Source organism: Phyllostomus discolor, chromosome 12 (assembly GCF_004126475.2).
Source record: "Phyllostomus discolor isolate MPI-MPIP mPhyDis1 chromosome 12, mPhyDis1.pri.v3, whole genome shotgun sequence".
NCBI lineage: Eukaryota > Metazoa > Chordata > Mammalia > Chiroptera > Phyllostomidae > Phyllostomus > Phyllostomus discolor.
Window position 1 is genome coordinate 23,681,257 of NC_040914.2, and position 24,473 is coordinate 23,705,729.

Sequence of the window (24,473 nt, forward strand, 5' to 3'; positions counted from 1 at the left end):
ATTTTTTTCCATGAGAACATTCCACCTATCAATAGAATCATACATAATTTTTAAAGATGCCATAATATTCCACAAAGACTTAAGCATATATACCATGAAATGCCTTAATTTTTAAAAAATTTCAAGTCATACAAAATATGTTTATGACCACAGTGAATTTAAAATGAAAATCAATAATAGAAAAATCTCTGGGAAATGCTGAAATTTGGAAAATAACACTGGAGAAAGAAGAAACTGAAGTGGAAATTAAAGTATAATCTAAATTCAATGAAACTAAAAAAAAGAACATATCAACATTTACAATTTGCCCCTATGGCATGAAATAATCAAAACACACTCTAAAAAAACTATAGAAATTAACAAAACACCTATAAGCCCAATGATTCTTTTGTTTTCATTCTCTTTGCTTTGGTTTTCTGTACATTGTTTTGAAGGGTCCTGAGTTGGAAACAGCTCACCCAGGTTGGAGGATTCCTGAGGTGCAGGCAGCCTGATGAAAGAGGCCCAGGTGCTTGAAGTTATTTACAAATACTTCATCATGATAAACCAGTTGAAAATGCTGTAAATGACAACATGTAGTCCACTGAGGAAGGTAGAAAATGAGACAGTGTATTTAAATGACAGATGAATTAAAAATAAAGGGCTATTTTAATGGAAATAGAAAATATGAAATAGAAGAAATGAGGGTAATAAGGTAGGGAAGGTATTCTTGAAATCAAGATTTCAAAGGTGGTACAATTACGAGACATAAAGTACTCCCATCTGTAACCTTGCCTTTGTGGGGTTTAGGTAGTAAAGAAAAAAAGAAACTGTCATTGAAAAACAGAACCAAAGTAAGCAATTAAAAAAAAAAAACCCTCACTGAAATTATGTCAGTCACCTTTCTCAATTCTCTTTGGCTTACCACAACAAACCTCTATTTTTTTTAAGTTGACCTTTTAAAAAGATTTATATATTTATTTTTAGAGAGAGGGGAAAAAAGGGAGAGAGGGAGAAAAATATCAATGCATGAGAGATACATCTATCAGTTGCATCTCACACATTATCAACCGAGGACCTGGCCTGAGACACAGGGCATGTGCGCTGACCAAGAATTGAACTGGCAGCTTTTCAATTCGAAGGCCCATGCTAAATCCACTAAGCCATACCAACCAGGACACAAACCTCTATTTCTTCCTCATTTTATTTTTATATATCTCATGACTATACTAAGGCAAGCTTAATATCAATAGGCAGAGATATGTAACTTCCCGAGAGTGATAACTAGACATATCATAATATATGACAGTGCAGCTTCCACCAGAAATGATTTGTTCCTTCTTTATTCACAGAAAATACTACTGTCCTTCCTAATGAATTTAACAAGTCAAATCTACACATGCTTTCAGTCACAAACCAGTATGTTATAAGCATCTCATGAGTTTTTTCTGATTCACTGCCTATGTGCAGTCCTCACTTGACACATTATGGTAGACACAGAGCTAACACCTTAATAAACTCTCCCATCCTTTTCTTTTAACTCCAGTTCTCTTGAGAATAAACATCCAGTCCTCTGTTTCCTTGTTCCTGACTTCACCTAGTCACAGCTAATACAATACTGGAAACAATGCCTTCTCATGAAATTAGCACTTTTCCTCATTCAGTTTCTTCTTATAAATACTTACACTCCCAAAGATTATTGTAAGTCTACCAGGACACACTGATTATTATATGGTACAAGTTTGTAGATCTCTCAACTGTATAGCAGTGTATTAAAAGAATAGCAATTTATGAGATACCAAATAGCCACACCCACAATTATTAGCAAGGCATTTTTAGCTCTATAAATTCACTGAAAGGTCCTTATGCTCCTCAGGCCAAATGTGTTTATTCTGTTTTATAAGTCTCTTTTTGGAGATTCTGTTTTCTCCAAAAGGAAGAAGTTCCCAGGACCCATTTAATTCAACTGACAGCTTACTTCAAAGTATATTGGGGCCACGTCCTTCATCTGGACTTTGCCATGGTTTTGAGTTTTAACGTGCTGTTGATCGTAAAAATATTTTTTCCTTTTTTTTCAAAGAGATGAAGGGAGAGAAAAAAGTCAATGTGTGACAGAAATACTGATCGGCTGCCTCTGGTACACACCCAGACAGGGGATCTAACTTGCAACCCAGGTATGTGCCCGGACCACGAATCAAACCTGCAACCCTTTAGCTATGGGACAACATTCCAATCAACTAAGCCACACCACCCAAGGCTTGAAAATATATTTCTGTAAAGACTTTATTTATTTACTTTACAAAGAGGGGAAAAGAGGTAAAAAGGGAGAAAAGCAAGTATGTGTGGGAGAAACATTGACCACAGCCTCTTGCTCATCCCCAACTGGGGACCTGGCCTGCAACCCAGGCATGTGCCCTGACCTGGAATCAAACTGATGACCTTTTCATTCCCTGTCTGATGCTCAACCCACTGAGCAACACCAGCCAGGGCAATAACTAAAAGTTTTGAATATGTCCTATGTGCTAGGCATTACTTAAATAGTTTATGTTTAACTTCTTATCAACATAATATCTCACTAGAAACAGAGCTGTTCCCATCCTACAGGGAAAAAAACGTGTCACAGACATGGTAAAATACTCGCCTAAGGTCTAAAGCTATGAGTTAACTTGCCAAACACCATGGCCTTTAGAATTGAACCTAAAGAATAAAGTAGTTATGTAATTGACATAACCTTAAAAGTACAAGGACAAAGCATTCTCTGAAAAATTTAAAATGTTGTAGTTTAACATAGAATCACATAGTTATTAAATTTGTGCTCACTAATGTATACACATAATATGTTACTACCCTTCTAATTACAACTATGGAATATATTCAAGATACCATTTCCTTTTTTAAAAGTTTTATTTATTTATTTTTAGAGGGGAAGAGAAGGAAAAAGGGAGGGAAACAGCAATGTGTGGTTGCCTCTCATGTGCCCTCTACTGAGGGGGACCTGGCCTAGAACCCAAGCATGTGCCCTGACTGGGAATTGAACCAATGACCCTTTGGTTCACAGGTGGGCACTCAGTCCACTGACCCACACCAACCAGAGCTCAGGATATGATTTCAATTATTAAATTAAAAAACTTATGAAATAATGATGACATTTACAAAAACCATTGACTTGCACATTTATACATTCATGCACACAAATATAAACCATTTCAATCCACTGAGCACACCAGCCAGAGCTACATAAATTTTATTCCAACAAACGTTATTACAAAATAAAAATATTCTTATTTCTTTTCAAAAAATTATTGATTTTACAGAGAGGGATAAAGAAACATCCATTTGTTATTCCACTTATTTGTGCATTCATTGATGGTTCTTGTATGTGCTCTGACCAGGGATCAAACCTGCAATCTTGCTGAACTGGGACAATGGTTTAATAAACTGAGCTATCTGGCTAGGGCTTACTGTTTCTCTTTCTTATGCAAAAAATATGCCCTTGTGGTGACATGCAACGAAGTTCGGAGTCAACCACACAGTATCTCCATTTAGATTTTGTTCATATATTGTGGATTAGTATGTCCTCAGTCTTCTAGGGCAAAGTAGATGACTGAAACCCACCTAATTTGTAAGTTCACAGACCTTTAAGATTTTCACCTCGTATGAATTCTCATGTGTCAAATAAGCTATTAATGTGCAAAAAAGTTTTAAACATTCTTTTCATTCATGTTTTCTCTTTAGAATAAATTCTGATGTTGAGTAAGGTCACAGTACTTGTTAAAGCTTTTCCACATTTTTTATCTTTGGGAAGAAAAGGGGTGAAATGGGTCATGAGAAGGTGCCACATAGTTTTGGATTAACTGGAGATCCTGGCAACACAGCTGATGGTTCTGGGAACCACACGAGGCCTGCCAGCTGAGTACAGATTACTGAGAAGAATCAGGGGCTACCAGAGCCATTGATGTCTATTTCTTTTCCTGAGATATGGTACCCCAGACTGGGTAAAGGGGGAAGGGAGGATTCTGTGTGTTTGTGGGTGTTTTAAGGGACTTTGGGATTTTAACAAAGACATTAAGTCATTACTCTAAGTCTGTACAACTTTTGAATAAATAATTCTTTTCGTTTTCACCAATCTCTGACACTGAGAGCCATAACTTCCTGGCAGCCAACAAGGTGAACGTAAAACAGGAGGACCCTGTGAGAAGAAGGGGGGTCCATTTGGTAATAGTATTTTGTCTCCTCACGATGGGTCTGTTTGGTAATACAAGCTGTCTCCATAATAATCTGCTGAGTATGTTTTGAGAAGCAAATAAAAGCTTTGCCATATTATTCACATTTCTAACATTTACCTCTTGTAAATTCTGATATTTAGTAATTAATCAGTGGCAGAAAATGGCTTTCCACATTTTCACATTTGTAAAACTTGAGAATGAATTATACAAAATCTAGTAAGAATCCACTGCAAAGAAAAGGCTTTATCACATTCCTTGTATCTGTAGGTCTCTTTTTGTGTTTCCTATATTCTACATATTCCTAAACCTTCTCTTCAGTCTCATAAATTCTGTGCTGCTGAGTTGGTTTTGAGTGTTGTTAAAAACTTTACAATGGTTACATCTGGAGAATTTTTGTCCCGTATAAACTTTCTGATATCCAATTGGGTTTAAACCCTGGTTAAAGGCCTTGCCACATTTCCTACAGATATAAGGCTGCTTTACACCAGTATGAATTTTCTAATCTTGAGTAAGATTTGAGGGCTAGCAAAATGATTTACAAATTCTCTATATTAATAAGAGTTTTCTACATTATGACTTCTTTATTCTAACAGTGGGGGACTGCCTAAAGGATTTGCCACATCCTCTTCATTTATAAGACTTCTATGAGGTATGAATTTTCTGATGTTGAATAAGGGTTGAGGACACCCTAAAAGCTTTACCACATTCTCTACATTCATGAGGCTTCTCTCCAGTATGAATTCTTTGATGTTTAGATAGGGTTGAGGACACCCTAAAAGCTTTACCACATTCTTTACATTTGTGAGGCTTCTCTCCTGTGTGAATTCTTTGATGCTTGGTAAGGGTTGAGGACACCCTAAAAGTTTTACCACATTCTCCACATTCATGAGGCTTCTCTCCAGTATGAATTCTCTGATGATTAGTAAGGGTTGAGGACTCTGTAAAGGCTTTACCACATTCTCTACATTTATAAGGCTTCTCCCCAGTATGAATTCTCTGATGTTTAGTAAGGATTGAGGACTCCGTAAAGGCTTTACCACATTCTCTACATTTATAAGGCTTCTCTCCAGTATGAACTTTCTGATGGTGAATAAAGGCTGAGGACTGGCGAAAGGATTTATCACATTCTTTACATTCATATGGCTTTTCTCCAGTATGAATTCTGTGATGGCATTTAAGTTTTGAGGACTGATTAAAAGCTTTACCACACACTCTACATTGATAAAGCTTCTCACCAGTATGAACTCTCTCATGTCTTGTAAGGTTTGACAGCCACATAAAGGCTTTATCACATTCTCTACATTTGTAAGGCCTTTCTCCTGTATGAACTTTCTCATGCCGTGTAAGGTATGACAACTTGCTAAAGACTTTACCACATTCTCTACATTTATAAGGCTTTTCCCCAGTATGAATTTTCTGATGTTGAATAAGCCCTGAGGACTGGCTAAAGGCTTTCCCACATTCTGTACATTGATAAGGCCTTTCTCCCGTATGAATTCTCTCATGCCGCTTAAGGTATGACAACTTGCTAAAGGCTTTACCACATTCTCTGCACTGGTAATGTTTCTCCCCAGTATGAATTCTTTTCTCATGTGAAGTAAAACATGAATGCCTTTTAAAGGCTTTGCCACACAATTTACATTTTTGGAACTTCTTTCCAGCATGAATTTTCTGATGTACAGTAAGACCTGAAGGCCAACTGAATGTTTTTCCACATTCTTTATATTCATAATGGTTTTCTACAGTCTGGCATTTCTTAAGTCTATTTCGATTGAGTATATGACTGAAGACTTTGCTACACGGTACACGTTTGAAAGTGACTTCGCTGGTACCAGTATTCCCTTGTTTAATATGACTGGAGGACTGCTTCAAAGACTGGACATATCTTCCTTGTTTGTTTGTTTCCTCCACAATAGGAATAACCTGATGTGTACTGTAATTTGACATTTTGTCAAAGAGTTTTTGGTCTTTATAATGGTTGCCTGGAAGCTGAAGATTCTGATGTCTATAAGGATTAAAGCCATGGTCAAAATTTTTCCAATGTTCATTACCTTGATAACTTCTGTCTTCACTATATGTACTCTGGTAATTAATGAAGACAGAAAGGCCATTAGTAACAGCTTTAATTTCATTCATGTACACTTATTCCCAAATAACTATTCTGTGACATCTACTAAACAATGTTGGTTGTATGTATTAAAAAATGCGCCCAGCCATGGAGGGTGTGACTGGTTAGTTGAGCACTGTTTCACAAAGTGAAGGCTTTCCAGTTCTAGTCCCAATCTAGCTAGACTAGATCATAGGTTCCATCTACTCTAAGGGTGTGTGCAAATGGCAACCATTTGAGGTTTCTCTCAAAAAACAATGTTTGGCTTTCTCTTTCTCCCTCCCCTCCCCTCTCTCTAAAAGTGAATCAAATTTTTTAAAACTCACTCCCAAGTATACATGATACATATTTAAATATGAAAACAACACTTATTTCTCAACAAAGGATAATCAGTCTTTAATTTAAAAAATAATCATATTTGAATTGTCTGTGTGCATTATATATCACTAAATTTTAGAAAGCACTGATGGAAAATTTAACTAAATCTGCAATTTAATCAATTCAAATGATTATTCACACCATGGATTATGTGAATTCCTAAATGTCCTGACTGCCTTTGCAAGAATATATGCACATAGGATATTGTTTCTAGTCTTCACATTTAGAAACACATTTATCTGCATTGTCACTAACTTAAAGTAGGATATTTCCCTAATGTGTACCATTTTTGACCTGTAGAGGTAATAAGGATTTTTTCAAGGAATAACTGTCCTAAGTTAGTTAAGTTCCTTTTAACATGCTTTTCCCTCATCACACACTTTCTTGTCAGGCGTTCGTTACATTATCAAAGGCATACTTTTAGTATCTTACCAGTATTACTCTAGAGAATAAATCTTCCATCCCTGGCTTTCTCAACAAGGCCTGGTTGTCTTCAGATGACACAGCTGCAAGATACAAAATAGTTTCACAGCTTTGGCACGCTGGGGAGCATACACTGACCTTACTAGCAGGTTTTGACCACATTCCATTTTTGAGTACTCCTAAAGAGAGTTAAATGTTCAAAGCAAGAAAAGGTATAAAAAAAGTCACATCAAAAAGTTTATATTAAAGAAAAAAAATCAATGAAAAATTCAGTTTTCTTCCTTGGTTGCTTGAAGATTGGTTACCATCATAAATGACACAGTAATTTATGTGTGAATACAAAAATGTACAGTATTTAAATTAATGAAGCAAATACCTTTACTTTTATTAAGGGACTGGTCTTTGTACTGTGATTTTGTGCCTGCTGATCACAATGTGGCCTAGATCCCTGTGATTACAGAGAAAGGCATGCAAAAAAGAGTAAGAATTGTCCGTTTCATTAAGGACGTAGCATGTATTGATTAATTTCCTTTCCTTCCAGAAATATGAAACTGTTGATGAATTACTTCTTAGCTGAAATGTTTAGTTAGAGCTGTGGTCTCCATTCTTTTCACTGATTTCTTGACCACTCTATGTCTCGGGGTAATGGCACTTGTGGTTTATGTTGCCTTTCAGCATAATATATTTAGATTGAAACGGAATTCTGACTCTTGATAGATTGCACCAGAAAACCAAGAAACCACAACCAGTGCTAGAGGTAACATTTTCAATTATGAAAGGTCACAGTTACATGGTCAATTTTGTGAAATAGTACTTGCTCATGCCATACTTGTTCCTCTTCAAGCAATTAAAAAAAATAGTCAAAAGATGTAGGACCAGCCCAGATGTAAGTTTTGTGTTGGGATTCAGAACCCATTTTGGAGGTGGCAAGACAACTGGCTTTGTCTTGATTTATGATCCAATAAATTACACACAAAAAAAATATCCCAAACATACACTTGTACAAAACGGCCAGTATGAGAAGATGACAACAGAGATAGGTACACAAGAACACAATGAACAAAGTCAGGGGGACTGCAAAGGCCAATATGGGTGCTAGCAAAAAAAGAGTCAAGATTCCTCAGTGACTTTATCGGTGAGAACTCTGCAGATTTTTCACAAGAGGATTAATAAACTAAATTTCAAAAAAATTTATCCCATGATTATACATTGGAATGATTAGTGTAGGCCATCAGTAGTACCCCAGGTGATCTAAATATTTAAAGCAATACCTATCAAAATCCAATGATATTTTTCGCAAAAATAGAATAGTTCATTCAAAATTAAGATGGGGGTTGACTGGTATAACTCAGTGGGTTGAGCATCATTCCCCACAAAAGGTGGTTGATTCATTTCCAAGATGCCTGGGTTGCAGGTCATCTCCCCTTTGGAAGCAGCACAGATGGAACCAAGTGATGTTGCTCTTGCATATGGATGTTTCTCTCCCTTTTCTCCTCCTTCAATCCCCTCTCCATAAAACTATACAAATAAAATATTCTTTTTTATATAATAAAATATAATTTTTTAAAATTTTATTTAAATTGTTGTTACAGTACAATTTTCTATCTTTTACTCCCATCCCAACTCACCCACCCAGCCCTCCCCTCCTCCCTCTCATTTCCATCCACCCCTAGCTTTTATCCATGTATGCTTTATACTCATTCCTGTAAACTCTTCCCCTTTTCCCCTGAAATTCCTTCTCCTCTCCCCTCTGAACTCTGTCAGTCTGTTCTTTATTTCAGTGTCTCTGGTTATATTTTGCTTGTTTCTTTGTTTTGTTGTTTAGGTTCCTGTTAAAGGTGAGTCAATTGGTATTTGTCTTTCACTGCCTGGCTTATTTTGCTTAGCATAATACTTTCCAGTTGCATCCATGCTATTGCAAAGAGTAGCAGCTCCTTCTTCCTTTTTCAAATAAAATATTCTTAAAAACATATTTCAAAGCTTCTCTTATCAATAAAGGATATAAAACCATTAAGACAGACATATATAATTAAACACAGAGGATGAAAGAGCCTACATACAACTTCTCCCATATAAGGTCAAAGGAGCTTCCACAAGGATGCTGAATACAGCCAAATAAGAAAAGGATATTCACATCATCAAAGATAGCTGAAAAAATTGGTTGTCCATGTCTAAAATAATGAGTAAACTTGGACTCTTCATGAAATAATATACAAATAGAGAATACAAATGGAGGAAAAATTTAACATAAAACCAATAACTGTTAATCTACTAAATGAAAAGATATAAAAAAGATTTTGACATATTTTTTCACTATAACACCAAAAGAAAAAGTAAACAAAGTAAATAGAGACAAATACGATTATACCTAATAGAAAAACTTCTGCACATCATCAGTGGGTGAAAAACACAACCTGTGGAAAGGAAGAAAATTAGTGCAAAGAATGTATTTTCTAAAAATTTAGCATTCTGAATATATAAAGTTATCTTTAAAAAAACACTATGATAAAGGAAGTAATACAATTTTAGAAATGACCAAAGACATATGGTTAACTAATCTATAAGAAAAAAGTTAGGGACACACAATGAGAATAGACAGATTCTTTCTTAAGTTGTGCGAGAGAGGCTGGTCTGATGGTAGTAGGTTATCAAAACTCAACTAAAGTTAGTGTCAATAAGTTGTACAAAAGAAACTGAACTAATACACAGAAAATAACATAACTAGACCACTTTCTTATGCCATGTACCAAAATACACTCACAATGGATTAAAAACCAGAATGTAAGACCTGGAACTATGAAAACACTGGAATAAAGGATAGATAGTCAATGATACTTGCTGTAGATCTTACAAATATGTGTACATATGTAAGTAGATATAGCAATCAAGAAAAAATAAACAAATGAGACTACAACAATATAAGTTTTTGCATAGCAAAGGAAACCATGAACAAAACAAAGAACAAATAACCAATCTACCAAATAGGGAAAGTTATCCACCAATGATGCTAAATATCCAAAATATATAAAGAACTTACACAACATTGAAAAAAATCAAACAATCTCATTAAAAAATGGTAGATGTCCTGAATAGATATTTCTTGAAACAGGACAGAAAGAGGGCCAATAGACATATGAAAAGATGTTCAACATCATTCATCATCAGAGAAATGCAACTTGGACCCACAATGAAATACCATCACACATGTTACAGGATGACAATTCAAATAAATCAACAAACGAGCACCAGCAATGATAAGGAAAAATGAGAACGTTCATGCAGCCACTACACAAAAGAAGATGAAGGTTCCTCAGAAATTCACAAACAAGTACCACAGGACACAGAAATTCCATTTCTGGGGAATTACCCAAAGAATATGAGAATACAAATTCAAAGCAGTATATGCACACCCATATCAACTGCAGCATTCTTTACAGTACTGAACATATAGAACTGAAAAAATCACCATTGCTCTATTAGAACTGTACAATTTGGAAGAAACTAAAAATGTTATTTTGACATGTAATGTCAGAAAGTGATTATCTCATCATGTTCCCCTTCATGATATGACTCTGTATGTTTACATTCTATATTCTAAAAATACAACTGCAAACATAATCTCCAAAGTATTGAATATGAAGCAATCTTCAGAGTATACACATCACATTTTTTTCCTTTTCTTTTTTTGTAAAGCATATTTATTTATTTTCAGACAGAGAAGAAGGGAAGGAGAAAGGGGAGAGAGGGAGAGAAACATCAAGGCGTGGCTGGCTCCCACACACCCCCTCCTGGGGGCCCAGCCCTCAACCCAGACATGTGCCCTGACTGGTAATCAAACCAGTGACCCTTTGGTTCATAGGCCAGTGCTCATTCCACTGAGCCACACCAGTCAGGGCCATATCACACTCTTTCAAGATACATTCTTAACCATCTTTCTTTTTCATTCTGTATTATTAAGATTTAAACTCCCATGTCTTAGCTAAAACATTAAGGAAAAATATATATATAATACTCATCATGAGACAAAAAAACGAGAATCCACAAACTAAGAAAAAAATATTTGCTAAAGATCACATATACAGGATTACATGTAACATATGAAGGTATTTTTAAACTCAACAGTGACAAGAAAACAAACCTGACTAAAAAGGCTCAAATACCTTAAAAGAAAGCACACTAAAAAAGATATATAGATAGAAAATCAGTATCTGAAAAGAACCTCCACATCTTAAGTCAGTAAGGAAATGCATAGGAAAACTAAAAGAGCAGTGCTAACAACAGCAAATGCTGCTGTGGATGTAAAGCAACTGGAACTCTCATTCATTGCTGGTGAAAATGTAAAATTGTACAGTCCCTAGAGAATAGAGTTTAGAGATTCTAACAAAACTAAACATACACTTATTATATGATCCAGTAATTGTGCTCCTTAGTATTTCACCAAAGAACATTAACTTTGGTTCATAAGGATGGACCAATTTAACTTCATAAATATCATGAATGTATTCTTCAGGTGGGAGCACTGAGAAAGGGTGGGGGTTATGTATGTGTGAGTTCTTATTAAATTCCACACAATTTGGCGGCAAAGCCAAAAGTGCTCTTTGAAAAAGTCATTCACAGACCTTCTTCTCTGATGTAGTCATTCACAGACCTTCTTCTTCTTCAAGTCTCTGTGTCTTTCCTATGGTTCTTTACTAACGTCCAAGAATCATGTGTTTCCATTCTCTACTAACACACACACACACTGTAAATGTGTAAATTCACAATTAAGATGACCAGTATCAAAAACAAACAAATGTGAGTGCGGGCTGGGAACCAAAGTGTCCCAGGTTCGATTCCCAGCCAGGGTACATTCCTGGGTTGCAGGCCATAACCCCCAGCAACCGCATATTGATGTTTCTCCCTCCCTCCCTCCCTCTCTCCCTCTCTCTCTCTCTCTCTCTCTCTCCCCCTCCCTCCCTCCCTTCCCTCTCTAAAAATAAATAAATAAAATCTTAAAAAAAAAAAATGAACCAGAAACAATATTAAGTGATTTTCAAAACTGTGGAGAAAATGGACCCTGTACATGACTGAATGAAACATAAATTAGTACAAACAGATCAATAACAAGTGGGATATAAAACAATTAAAACTAGAATTGTTTTCCAATGGCATGCTTCCGCTTCTGGGTATTTGTCCAAAAGAATTCAAAGCAGGACTTGAGAGAGACATTAGCACACCTGTGTTGACTATAGTACAATTCACAAAAGCATATAATAGGTGGAAGCAACCCCAATGTCTATGGATAAATAAAGAAATAAAAATAATGTAGTATATACATACAAAGGAATTATATTCTGTCAGGAAATTGAAAGAGATCTTACCACCACATACCACAATAACAAAATTTTGGATGTTTTTTAAAAGAAGCACACAAATCACAAAGACACTATAGGATGCATTTAGGTAAGTAATCTAATGGAGTCCCCCTCACAAGAAAAAAACAAAGATAATTACCTGAGCCTAGGTTTTAAGACAAATGATGACATGGTTGTTTAATGTACACTGAGACATTTCTCCCAGATGAAAGTTGCAAGAGGTCACATGGACAACAAAGGGAATATACTTAACATAAATGGACTACACAGTTATAGATAGTTAGGATGCCAAATTTGGGGGGGGCTTCTGGCAAAAATGAAGGCATAGGTAAACAGCCTTCCTGACTCACACAAGCCAAAGAAGAATAATAACCAACATAAAAACAAAAAAAAAGTGAAACAGCAAGAAAATCAAACTGTATGGAAGCCTAACAACCAATGAGTTAAAAAAGAAGCATTAATCTGGACTGGTAGAAGGGATGGAGATGGATAGTCAGGGATAAGAGGACTTGTGGTAAGTTGCGGCAGCAGACAGGGGGGTGAGGTGGTGGCTGGTGGAAGGGCCATCCCACATTCAAGTGCACATACACCAGGAAGAACAACTGGGGAGAAAAACACGTAATCTACGATTGCAGCACAGAAAAAGAAAGTTTCAAAACCTCTGGCTGTCAAAACCTGTGGAGCTTACAGAGGTGGGGGAAAACTGTCAGTCCTATAGGAGATTCTGTTGGAGGGGCCAATGGGGTCCTAGAATGTACACAAGCACACACACCCACCACCAGAAGGGCACATTTGCTTTGTGGATAGTGGGGGAAGTGACCGAAAACAGGGAGACCGGACCAAACAACATTGTTCCCTCCCTGACACCTCCACTGCACACAGTGCCACAATGCAATGAGGTGGGTTCCCCACACTACCCAATACCTCAGGCTCTACCCCTTAAACATGACAGGTGCACAGACACCAAGAAATATGACCAAATGAAGGAAGAGGTCAAAAATCTACAAAAAGAACTAAGCAACAAACAGACAGCCAAGCTATCACAGGCAGACTTCCAAACACTGGTAATCAGGATTCCCACAGAGATGAATGAGTATGGATGCAAAATAAAGGAAGAAGTGAAGGCTATACAAAGTGAAATAAATAAAAATATACAGGGAACCAACAGTAAAGGGAAGAAAAAACAGGACTCAATTCAACAATTTGGAACAAAAGGAAAACATAAATATTCAACCAGAACAGAAGGAAGGAACAAGAATTCAAAAAAATAAGAAGAGGCTTTGGAACCTCTGGGACAAGTTTAACCATTCCAACATCCGAATCATACAGGTGCCAGAAAGAGAACAGCAAGAGCAAGAAATTGAAAACTTATTTGAAAAATAATGAAAGAAAACTTCTCCAATTTGGAGAAGGAAATATAAGTCCAGGAAACTCAGAGAGTCTCAAACAACTTGGATCCAAACAGGAATACACCAAGACACATCAAAATCAAATTACCCAAGATTAACGATAAGGAGAGCATCTTAAAAGCAGCAAGAGAAAAGGAGACAGTTGCCTACAAAGGAGTTCCCATAAGCCTATTGCCTAGCTTCTCAAAAGAAACCTTAGAGGCAAGAAGGGGCTGGAAAGAAGTATTCAAATTTATGAAAAGCAAGAATCTATACCCAAGATTAGTTGGTCCAGCAAAGCTATCATTTAGAATGGAAGGGCAGATAAAGGACTTCTCAGATAAGGTCAAGTTCAAGGGCTCATCATCACCAAGCCCTCATTCTATGAAATGTTAAAGGGATTTATCTAAGAAAAAGAAGATGATCAAAAATATGGACAGTAAAATGACAACAAACTCACAACTATCAACAACTGAGCCTAAAGAAAAACAAGAAGAAAAACAAACTAAGCAAACAACTAGAACAGCAACACGATCACAGAAATGGAGTTCACAGGGAGGGTTATCAGTGGGGAGGGGGTGGGGGAACAATGGGGGAAAAGGTACAGGGAATAAGAAGCATAAATGGTGGGTACAAAACAGACAGCAGAAGGTTAATAGTATAGGAAATGGAGAAGACAAAGAACTTACATGTATGACTCATGGACATGAACTAAGGGGAGGAATGATGGAGGGAAGCGGGGTTCAGGGTGGCAGAGGATAAAGGGGAGAGAAAAATGGTACAACTGTAATAGCATAATCAATAAAATAGACTGAAAAAAAAAGATGCTACATTTGTGCTCATATGATTTTTTAACAAATTTTAAAACACAATGTTTCTAAAAGCAATACTTATAAAACTTTCCAAAAATTATATTCAATTTAGGGATATTTTGATCTCACGAAAGAGAATACAAATTCATCCACGAACCGATATAAAATTAATCCTATTACAGTATCTACACTGGACAAAACAAACGTCAACCATTAACGAACTACAGAAAGAAACAAGATACCATATTTTCCCATGTATACTGTGCCCTGTTTTGCCTAAATTTTTTAGGGAACACTAAAGATGTACTAAAGATGAACATTATACACGGGTAGCACCTGAAGTAACGGATTTTTTGGATTCTTGTATTTTGTAATTATTTGTTACATAAAATTTCCTATACCATATATGGTAAGAAAATGATAAAATTCCTTTATATTACTAAATACCAAATAACTAAATACAAATAAATACAGAACTGACTTAAAAATTTAAAATAAAACATACTCTTTTCCTGAAAGTTTGGCACAATATGTGGGTGTGCATTATACACAGGAGCTAGTTACACATGGCAGAATATGGTAAGTCATAAAAACCATAAGGTTAAAAACAGACAAATGTGCATATAATTTTAATGGCAAATGACATACGGCTGATTCATATTTTCATTAAGTCCACAGTATATTAAGTGTACTGAGTTGAAAACTATCACTCACTTTTCTAATATATGAATAAAAACAAAAACATAACTCAACTAAATTTGGGGAACCTATCATTGAAAAGGAAACACGATGGAAAACCAGGGAGGATTATAGCTCAATGAGACTGAGAGATGCTGACATCCAAGTCTTCCTCCTACAGGGCTTGACACAGACTTACTGGGACTCACAAGCTCTGATCTCTAGCCTTGGGACAACAGACTGAAAGGTGCTAGGGACATTCAGGGAGGGACTCAACTGTCTGGCTTCAGGGCTGAGGCAGGAGGAGCAGCTTTCACCCACACAGAAGTCCTGTCTGAGGCCATTATTCCCTTGCTGAGCCCTCTCTACCACAGAGATAGTAGGAAGGTACCTTATCTGAATCTCCGAGTACCTGGCTAGTGCTATAGCCCTGTCCTAGTGATTCCCTGAGACCTGGCCCCATTCAACTTGAGAACCCATCCAAGCCACGTCCAGTGGCTTCTCCACACAAACGGCCCCTCTTGCGTCATGGTTCAGACTCTCCCAAATCTTTCAATCAAGCTGGATCTGGTATATGCACATCCTGTACCTCTCACTCAATGGCCACATGCCAGCACTACCCACAGTTGGCCTTGGATCACATCTTGCCCTCTCTGGGGACCCTACAAACCCAGCTGAATTAGGAGCCATCTGCACATCACTCTGTAATGTGTTCCAGGTGATCCTGGGCAATTCAGAGGTGGTGGCTGACCTTGCACCTCCAGAGAGGACCCACAGCCAGTGGACAGCTTAAGTCCATGTTAGACTGCCACCCTACCACTTCTACAAGCAACACACTCAAGGAGCAGAATCAGTGAGCACCAAAGCACCACCAAACAATTTAAAAAATATGAAGTGCCTAGTAATTCTGTAACTCCCTTCTTACCAAAGGATAGTGAGGAAGAAATCAGGTGACTATAATAGAGACTTTCCTGCATGGTGGGCAGTGTTGTCAAGTCAGCTATGGCAGTAACTTACTGAAGAGCTTTATGAGGTAAATAAACACAGTAAACTACTCTCACGTGAAGGAGTTAAAGCATACACTGTAAACTTCTTATGGTGTTTGATACTAAGCAGAAGGACATTTTGAAGTGAAACAAAAACTTAGATTGTCTCATTTTGGGTGATGTATCTTGCTGTGATGAAATCACTGAGTCAGTCTAAACTTGGTAGGGTCTCACTTGAAGACTCCATAGTATTAGATTTTATAAACCAGAAAACATGACACCTGTTCCCAGAGTTCTTGGCATTTCTGTACCAAATTCCAGGATCTCAACCTTTTTCTTCATAATCACTTTCCATGAAAAAAAAGGAAAAGTTAAAAAGAAAAAAGCTTAACATACATTTCACAGCAACATACACAGGTGTTCCTGGGTTCCCAAAGCAATGCAAGACAAGCCAGAGCACGGCAGGTCTCGCAAGTGAAGGAAAAGACTTTGGCCCCAAGTGCTAACAGCATGAGAGAGGTCACCGGACATGTTCCAGACAAACTGGCCATCTATGACAGCAGCACAACTAGACCTGGGCTTCTCAAAATCGCATCCACGGAAGCACAGCTTCCCAAACCACACCTGAAGGTCAGGCTTCCTCCATGACCTTTGGGCCTCTCACCTGTGTCATGTGCTTCCCCATTCCCACCTACCTGGAGGGGCAGATACCATCTTTTCCCTGTTTATAATCCAGCACTCCTTCATTTGCTCCAAAAAGGTGACCAGAACTGGCTTAGAGACAAAAAGACCTGTTTATATGAAAAAGAATCATTCATTAGCTTTGAGGAAATTTTCCCATTTTCCATTCCACTTTCTTCTCAGGTAACTAAACTGGTAATATAAAATATTCTAGAAAATGATTTTTCCAAAATACTGTTTTCAGTAACAACTTAATTATTCTAGACCACATGTAAAGTTTTCAGACACTAAAAGTTTCTAATTCACAGAGTTCACGAAACTTTTTCTTTCTACATTGGATAACCTCCAATTTCTCCATTGAGAGCAAGAATCTGAAGTGCTCCCACACAAAGCAGAAGTCCCTAGAAGATGTTAAACTAACAAAGAAAACGAAATCCCACAGGTGGAGCAGGAGGTCTGAAAGGAAGTCATCCTCACCCAGGGAGACCAGGGTCCTGTAGTTCTCCAACATCACATCCACGTACAACTTCCGCTGACCTGGGTCCAGGCATTCCCACTCCTCCCAAGACAAATCTACTGACACGTCCCTGAAGGTCAACAATCCCTGAAACAGCACAGTTCATAATGTCATCTAACAAGCAAATAGTGTTAGCAGAAGTGGTTTTGAGCTAAAAGAGTATCCTGAGTTACTTACTAATATCATTTTGACTCAGGTATATACTCTATTGTATTTTCAAACACTGAGAAATGAGGTTGACTACCACAAACCCTAAACAGAGACTTTACTTTTTGGGAAAATAAACTTTAAAGTGAAGGCATCTACACAGGCATATGTATGTGAGTGTTGTATTCGTATCATCCAGAATGAGCTGTGTACATTTCTCAGCTACAAAAGTCATGGTGAGTTGAAAGTATAAGTACTTTTTCACATTTAGTTCAGACAAGAGAGAACGGAAGATTTGTACAAGTACAGATTCTGATACGGGAGTTTTGGGATGGGGCCTGTGTTTCCACATCTTTAACGAGCTCACTTTTTACTACTGACAGCAATGTCTCTGGTCCATGTGCCATACTTCTGAACAGCACACAAAAGAATACACAATTCATACATATCTTGAAACTGAAAATGTTTTATAAAATTTACAGTTTTTAAGAAATAAGAAACAGCAGCCAAAATACTATTTGAAACTTCTGTATAAGTAATCTTAGAACAAAATTATTCTTCTTGTGTTATTAGAGAATTTTGTGAAACATTTAGTAAAGGGTAGAGCTAAATTTTTCTCCAAACTTGATGTACAATCTTTCAACAAACACAGGCAAATACATGTAAAGAGACCTCATGAGTATTCATTGGTGTTTCCGTGACTGAGAAGAATGCAAACATCTGAGGAAAGTAAGAAGCCTAAATAACTGAAATTGTTAACATTTTATGCACACAGACTGACAGATATATGGAAACTAGGAACAACTGAAAAGTGACAGAAAACAGAATTTTCATGTCAATGAAATCAAAGTTTGTGATTCTGTAAATCTCATAAATCTAATTGTGGATGGTGCTCTTTATGTTTTGTAAACACAATTAGGAGAGGAACATACATAACGTTAGAGCTATTATTTCTTAGTTTTTTATTTCTCTTAACATTTTGTGTATCATTAGTGGAGAACTATTATCTTACAAATTTAACTGAACTGAAAATACACTTAAACTACTCTTGTAAACCTTACTGAAAATACAAAAACTAAGAAATACAATATGTCTGTAACATGAATGTGGAATATAATCAAAAGTTACCAGAGTAAGGCCTCATTGATTAAATCCTTCATGTTTGAAACCACTTATCTTGAGGAAATAAATGCAGGGCCTTCATTTTCCAAAGCAAACAAACCAAAATAACAACAACATTTGCAGATAAAATGTGATAAATTTTATCACACTTCTCAGTAATTCCCTGCTAGAACCTTGTCAATGATAAAGGGAAACTTAACTCCATAGTCAAGACAGCACCTTAGTCAGGTGACTATCAGGTAGACTGGAGCTATGCATATGCGGTGACTGAGGCATACGGAAGTACATGTCATCACTGCTGTGACATTACTGGCAAAAATACAGAAATAAGAAAATCATTATGAGAAAATGGTCACAAATAAACATCAATTTTTGCAAATGCAAATTCACATGTACCTGTCATGTTTTGTACCCTAATCAGTGCATTTAAGTACCAAGACTTTTGTACAAAACGAGCAAACAAGTCTCTTCTATCTACTCTCCTTTGTCAGAACTCTCTGAGCTATCCTGACCAGTAAACTGTGAGTTTTCTTACCCCTGATCTACAGAGCTGATGCTGTAGCCACATGAACTTAAAGCCTACATGTCCCTTCCCCACCACCAACTGAGCCTCTGAGCTCATCCCAACAGGGATGTTGGACATGGGTGCCTTCCCATGTTGATATGTCACAGAGGGGATGTGTTCAGTAGTAGAAGGTCATTACTTCAACGTGGAAATTCTTGACCTCAGGGAGCTAAAGATAACGAAGAGAAGGCTATGGAACAAAAGATAAAAGTACATAAACTGTTGACCCTGAAAATCATAAAAAGAAAAAATTAGAGAACAACCTCGCTAAGCAAGAACATCAGAAGTAGAGAAATAAACGTTGCAAGATCTAAATCCACTCGTCTGAGGAGGAAAAACAGAGCCTCTGCCCCAGGACACACAGTTTACCTGAGAAGCGGCCATGTCATCCTGCTCAAGCTCTGGGCTGTTTTCTCAGGGCACGATGTGCTGAGTAGTCAAGTGTGCGCGTTGAAGATATGCCTTCAAAGGTATCCCCACAGCCTCTTAATCCTCTTCCCCCACACTCACAGGCAGAAGGACCTGGAAATGATGAAAAGGCCACTCTCTCCTGCCCTCTGTCACAGCAGAGTCAGGAACAATGAGCTCGTACATGGAGACCACACCGGGAGGTTTTTTTCTCCTTTCAGGTGGTCTTTCCTCCCACAGACGTCCACAAACTCCTATAGCAATGAGAACATGCACTGCTCTCCTGAACCCCAATCCCAGCACAGCACCCTTTTATCTTCCCTGAACAAAGCCTGCTCCTCACACTCACAAATGCATTCGGTGTCCCTCTTGCTACTCCCAGAGACCGCCTTAGAATCTGGTACAAGACCTCAATAAACAACCATGCCCCACCCAGAGCAGTTGACCAACTCTGTGGGGGAGCACACAACTGATGTCTTTTCTTAAAACGCCTCAAGTGAGCTAATAAGAACCAAGGGGGAACCTTTCAGTTTAATGAGCATGCAGATCCCTTGGGGATCAGGGCCCCACTCTAGGTTAAGAATCTGTAGGTCAGCAGTGAGGACCACAAAATGGTATCTTTATCTAGTTCCCTCCTGGTGCCTGTGTTGCTCCCCTAGAGCTCATTTCAGTAGCTCTGGGCAACAGATAGTAGACCCAGCACATCTCAGAACTCTGGGTACCGTGAGGCACTGAAGCAAGAACTTCTACAAGTGCAGCACCCTAGGCAGATTGCCTTCCTCTTCTCTCAGATAATTACAGAGAATAGAGATCTTCATGCTAAAAGCTTTGGGAAAAGTCAGCTATTGAAATATGCCTGTCAAATCACTTCACCATGAATAGGTGGAAGGTCACTCCAGTACATCCTTCAATACTTTCAGTGAATGGACAACACAGACGTGAGGGGAACAGTTCCTTTGTGGCTCATAGTCACTAATTAAACAAATCACATAAAGGGAAGGAAAAGGCTGCTCAACATTGGACGAAGTCATGAAACTAGGTGCTGGTGCTAAGATCACTGACATCCTTACCAATTGCACACTGGAATAGCCTGGTATTATTAAGTACCAATGGACGTTTCCACGTATGATAAAGAACAGGAAGGATGCAGGGCTCAGGAATTAAACGAGATACAATCAATTTAAAAGGAAAATGCGTTGGGTTTTAAAAAAGGGGTAATGACTTCTAAGGTTAAGTTTCCAAAAATGTGTGACTACCTTCTACTTAGAAAACAATGATAAGAGCTGGTCATGATATGTCACCAATGCTCATTTCAAAAGTTCATGGTTATTTACAGAAAAGCAGATATTTAATAGACTAGGACTTTTCTCAGTATGTTTTTTAAATGAATTTAATGTGAGAGAGAGAAAAAAGGTAAATTTACAGGAGAGGAAAAAAGGCCCAACGTTTTGAATTTTTTTTTTTTGATAACGTTTAGGTGGTGAGAGACCCAGTCATTTCTTGTCTCAGGTCACCACCTCCCTTTTGCCATCCCGGGAGATGAGAAGGGAATAACTGACAGACAAGTCTCCCCGTCTGAGTGAGTAAGAGCTGCAGCTGGAAGCTAAGAAAGATCAAACTTTTAATCCGGAGATTTAACATTCTTATTCAAATCTATAATTCAGCAAATGTTAAATATATAAAGTACAAGTGGATTATCTCACAGCTTAATCAGTCACATCCCATCAGCTCACCACTCATCGAGATCCCGCTTCCCCTACTCCTACCGCTACTTCCTATTTCTGCCTATGGATGTTTCCTTCTCTTCCCCGTTTCTTTTGCACTGTGGTCCTTTTCTGTGTTTCCTCTCCCCCTTCCCCTCCTTTCTCCTCTTTTCTCTATTCCTGTCCCTACACCTGTTCCGCAAAGCTCCTGAAACCTACGGTATTTCAGCTTCACTTGCTCTTTCTCCCCGATCTTTCTGATCGCTCCCATCTCCATACACTTCTGGCTCCCGCGCTTCCCCTCCCCCATGCCTGTGTGCCCTCTGCTGCCCCGATTACTGTCTTTCGTGTCACCCCACAGCTGCCTGACTTTCAGTGGTTTCCCACTCAAACCCGTCTCTCCAAACCGCCTTTCTGTCACTGAGGCCGCTCCTCCAACTCCTCTCCTCCGAACCACTCTCCCTGTCTGACGTGCCTCTTATTAAATGGATGACTCGGCGCTGTTTGTCTTTCTGCTCGCTCATCCTCACAACCTCTAACTGCCCCCCCTGCACGTGCCCTCCCCCCAACTCTTCCCCCAACCGCTCGCATGGTCCACTGTGTGTCCGTGGGGCGGGGGATGTCTGTGGAGAGGGCTGAAGATCCCACACCGAGGGGCAATTCGGCCTTCGTGGGCCGAGAATGGCGCGGCGCACAAATTGTTTGTTCCACTCGCGATGTCTCCTGGGGCTTTAAAGGGCGCAGCGTGGGCCGGCTGCCCAGGGAACGGCTTTCCAAATCCATGCGGTGAACGGAACTGAACACCCGGAAGGAGGAGAAATCTCCTCAGGGTTTCCGCATAAATGGGCCCACAGCAGGGAAACGGTCGGGGTTTGGGGGCGTCTCACCTGTATGTGGGATTCAGAGCTGCGGGAGGCGCAGCAGCGAGTATTTCAGGGCCCACAGTGATAGCGAGGCTTCCCGCGTGCAGGAGAGCGGCCTGAGAGCCTATGACTTGAAACTGAAAGACCCAGACCAAGCAGGCTCACGCGACCTTCACTGCTCAAAAAACCGCCGCCCGGTGAAAAACAAAGTGCGCATGCGTGCTGCTGCCAAGTTACTGTCTAGGACAGAGTGCTTCCGGGCAGGAGAGGGATCTCAATTAAAGGCAGAAGAAGGTGGCCACCTGGATAGGGGACTGGAGTTGACTCAGGATTAGGGCCTGCAGTCTTATACATTGCTCTCGTAGGTTACATTCTTTCCTTGATCATCGCATTTGTCTTTGGTTCCAGTTTGTATGGCTTCGATGCAATTACAAAAAAAGTAGCAGAAAAGTCTTTTAGGAAATTCTCAAAAACTGGGAAAATAACGTGCGTGTGACTATGGGACAAAGAAAAAATTAATGTGGAACATAGAATGTATTCTGCATTCAACAAAAATGAAAACAACATATAATTTGCCTATATGTCAAGAAAAATGTAAAGATTTCTTTACATTTCTTTCTTTTTCTTTTTTTTTTTTTGGAGGGAAAGGGAGCGAAAACTGATGTGGGAGATACATACCTGATCACTTTCCTCTCTCACCTCCGCCTACTGGGGACCTGGCCCACAATCCTGGCATGTTGAAATAGGGTGCAGCCAAGAGGCGGGACCAAATAAGTATTTGCAATTTGGTCCAGAACTCAAGATGTCCAGGAAATATTAGGATGTCCTCACCCCTTCCCCCCACAGGTGTGAGTAGGGGGTAGGGGGAAGGGACACATGGAGCAGGAACATGCAGGGCTGTTTTGCACAGTAACAGCTTTGCAGCTAACCCCTGGCATGAGCATTTAACATATCTATAATCTTTAACTGGTTTCATAGATATGTTAAATAGCTCTGGCCATGCTTAGAGCCAGGGGGATGGAAGGCACCTCCACCCACAATGTTACTGGGGGGCAGGTCCCCCTGATTACATCACCTCTGTGAGATGATGTAAATGAGGTGATTGGCTCTATGCTATGGGGCCATGCCTGCTGAGACCCAATATGTCAGCCCAGTAACCATGGAATAATACAGGAATGCTGGCAGGTGTAACTAATTGTAGGCAAAGTCGGAAATGTGAGCATAGAGGAAGATTGTCGTGGGGATATAAACCCAGACTTTGCAGCCATTGAGGAGGGGAACCACATGGCTTTGCCAAAATGTCGATCCCCGCAGCTTTGTTGGAAAGAAGAACCATGTGGTTTTGGCCAGAGTGGGGACCCCTGCAGATTTGGTAGTGTTACAGAACACAAGGGGGGGGAGGTGGCAAAGGCAATATACTGTTATAGAAAGGAACCCCCCAGGCTAGTTATGTAACCGGAAAAGACACCGGCGTTCGGGCTGCCTGTCACTACCAAATCCAATAAGCAATGACAGTGATTGAATCTTTTATAGGCGCTTTATTCAGATGGCCAGCGATCCGAGAAGATGGCGGATTCATACCCTAACAAACCTTCTTACACTTTCTTTCCTGGCCAGATCTTTTATAAGGGGGTTGGGGGAGGGCAAACAGGAGTTAGTGAGAGTCTTTGAAATTCTAAGGGGAGGGGTAGTCGCCTGGTAGGGATGTCTCCAGGTGGTATCTTTAGCCAGCACTCCAGAAGGTCAGTTTTTTTCCCCCTCAAGCGCCAGATGGGCCTTATCTGTAGTTTCTGAAACAAAAAGCTTAACATACACATTACTTGCTAGATTTATGACTATTTACCTTAAGTTAAATTTTCCCAAGTCTTAAACCCCTATCAGTTATGTCTGCTGCCTTATAGACGTCTCTCAATGCCAGAGATTTGTGAAAAGAAATGTTTATTTAATGCTGTACACATTTAAAGTAGTGACCTAATGTCTTCATCAAAATCCCAAAGTCCCTTAAAACACCCACAAACACACACAGTCCTTCCTTCCCCCTTTGCCCAGACTGGGGTACCGTATCTCAGGAAAAGAAATAGAAGTCCGAGGCTCAGGCAGCTCCCAGTTCTTCCCAGTAATCCATCTCGGCTGGTA

The 24,473-nt window shown here is 39.0% G+C and overlaps 1 protein-coding gene across 1 annotated transcript; it reads right to left on the reverse strand.

The window, feature by feature from the left end:
• Positions 1 to 2,599: 2,599 nt before the first annotated feature.
• LOC114511116 (putative zinc finger protein 66) lies at positions 2,600 to 22,803 on the reverse strand. Its single transcript, XM_028529782.2, has 6 exons — positions 22,362 to 22,803; positions 19,733 to 19,885; positions 17,490 to 17,616; positions 17,027 to 17,122; positions 7,123 to 7,196; positions 2,600 to 6,287 (listed from the first exon to the last, which is right to left on the reverse strand). The coding sequence occupies exons 2-6, from the start codon at positions 19,745 to 19,747 to the stop codon at positions 4,848 to 4,850; spliced, it is 1,752 nt and encodes a 583-aa protein (XP_028385583.1). The 5' UTR covers positions 19,748 to 19,885; positions 22,362 to 22,803; the 3' UTR covers positions 2,600 to 4,847.
• Between the last annotated feature and the right edge of the window lie 1,670 nt (positions 22,804 to 24,473).

Coding starts and splice junctions, on each gene's coding strand:
- LOC114511116 (XM_028529782.2), bottom strand. Junction 17,123..17,489: donor CAGGACCCTGGTCTCCCTGG/GTGAGGATGACT, acceptor TCATATAAACAG/GTCTTTTTGTCTCTAAGCCA. Junction 6,288..7,122: donor TATTCTCTAGAGTAATACTG/GTAAGATACTAA, acceptor ATTAATTACCAG/AGTACATATAGTGAAGACAG.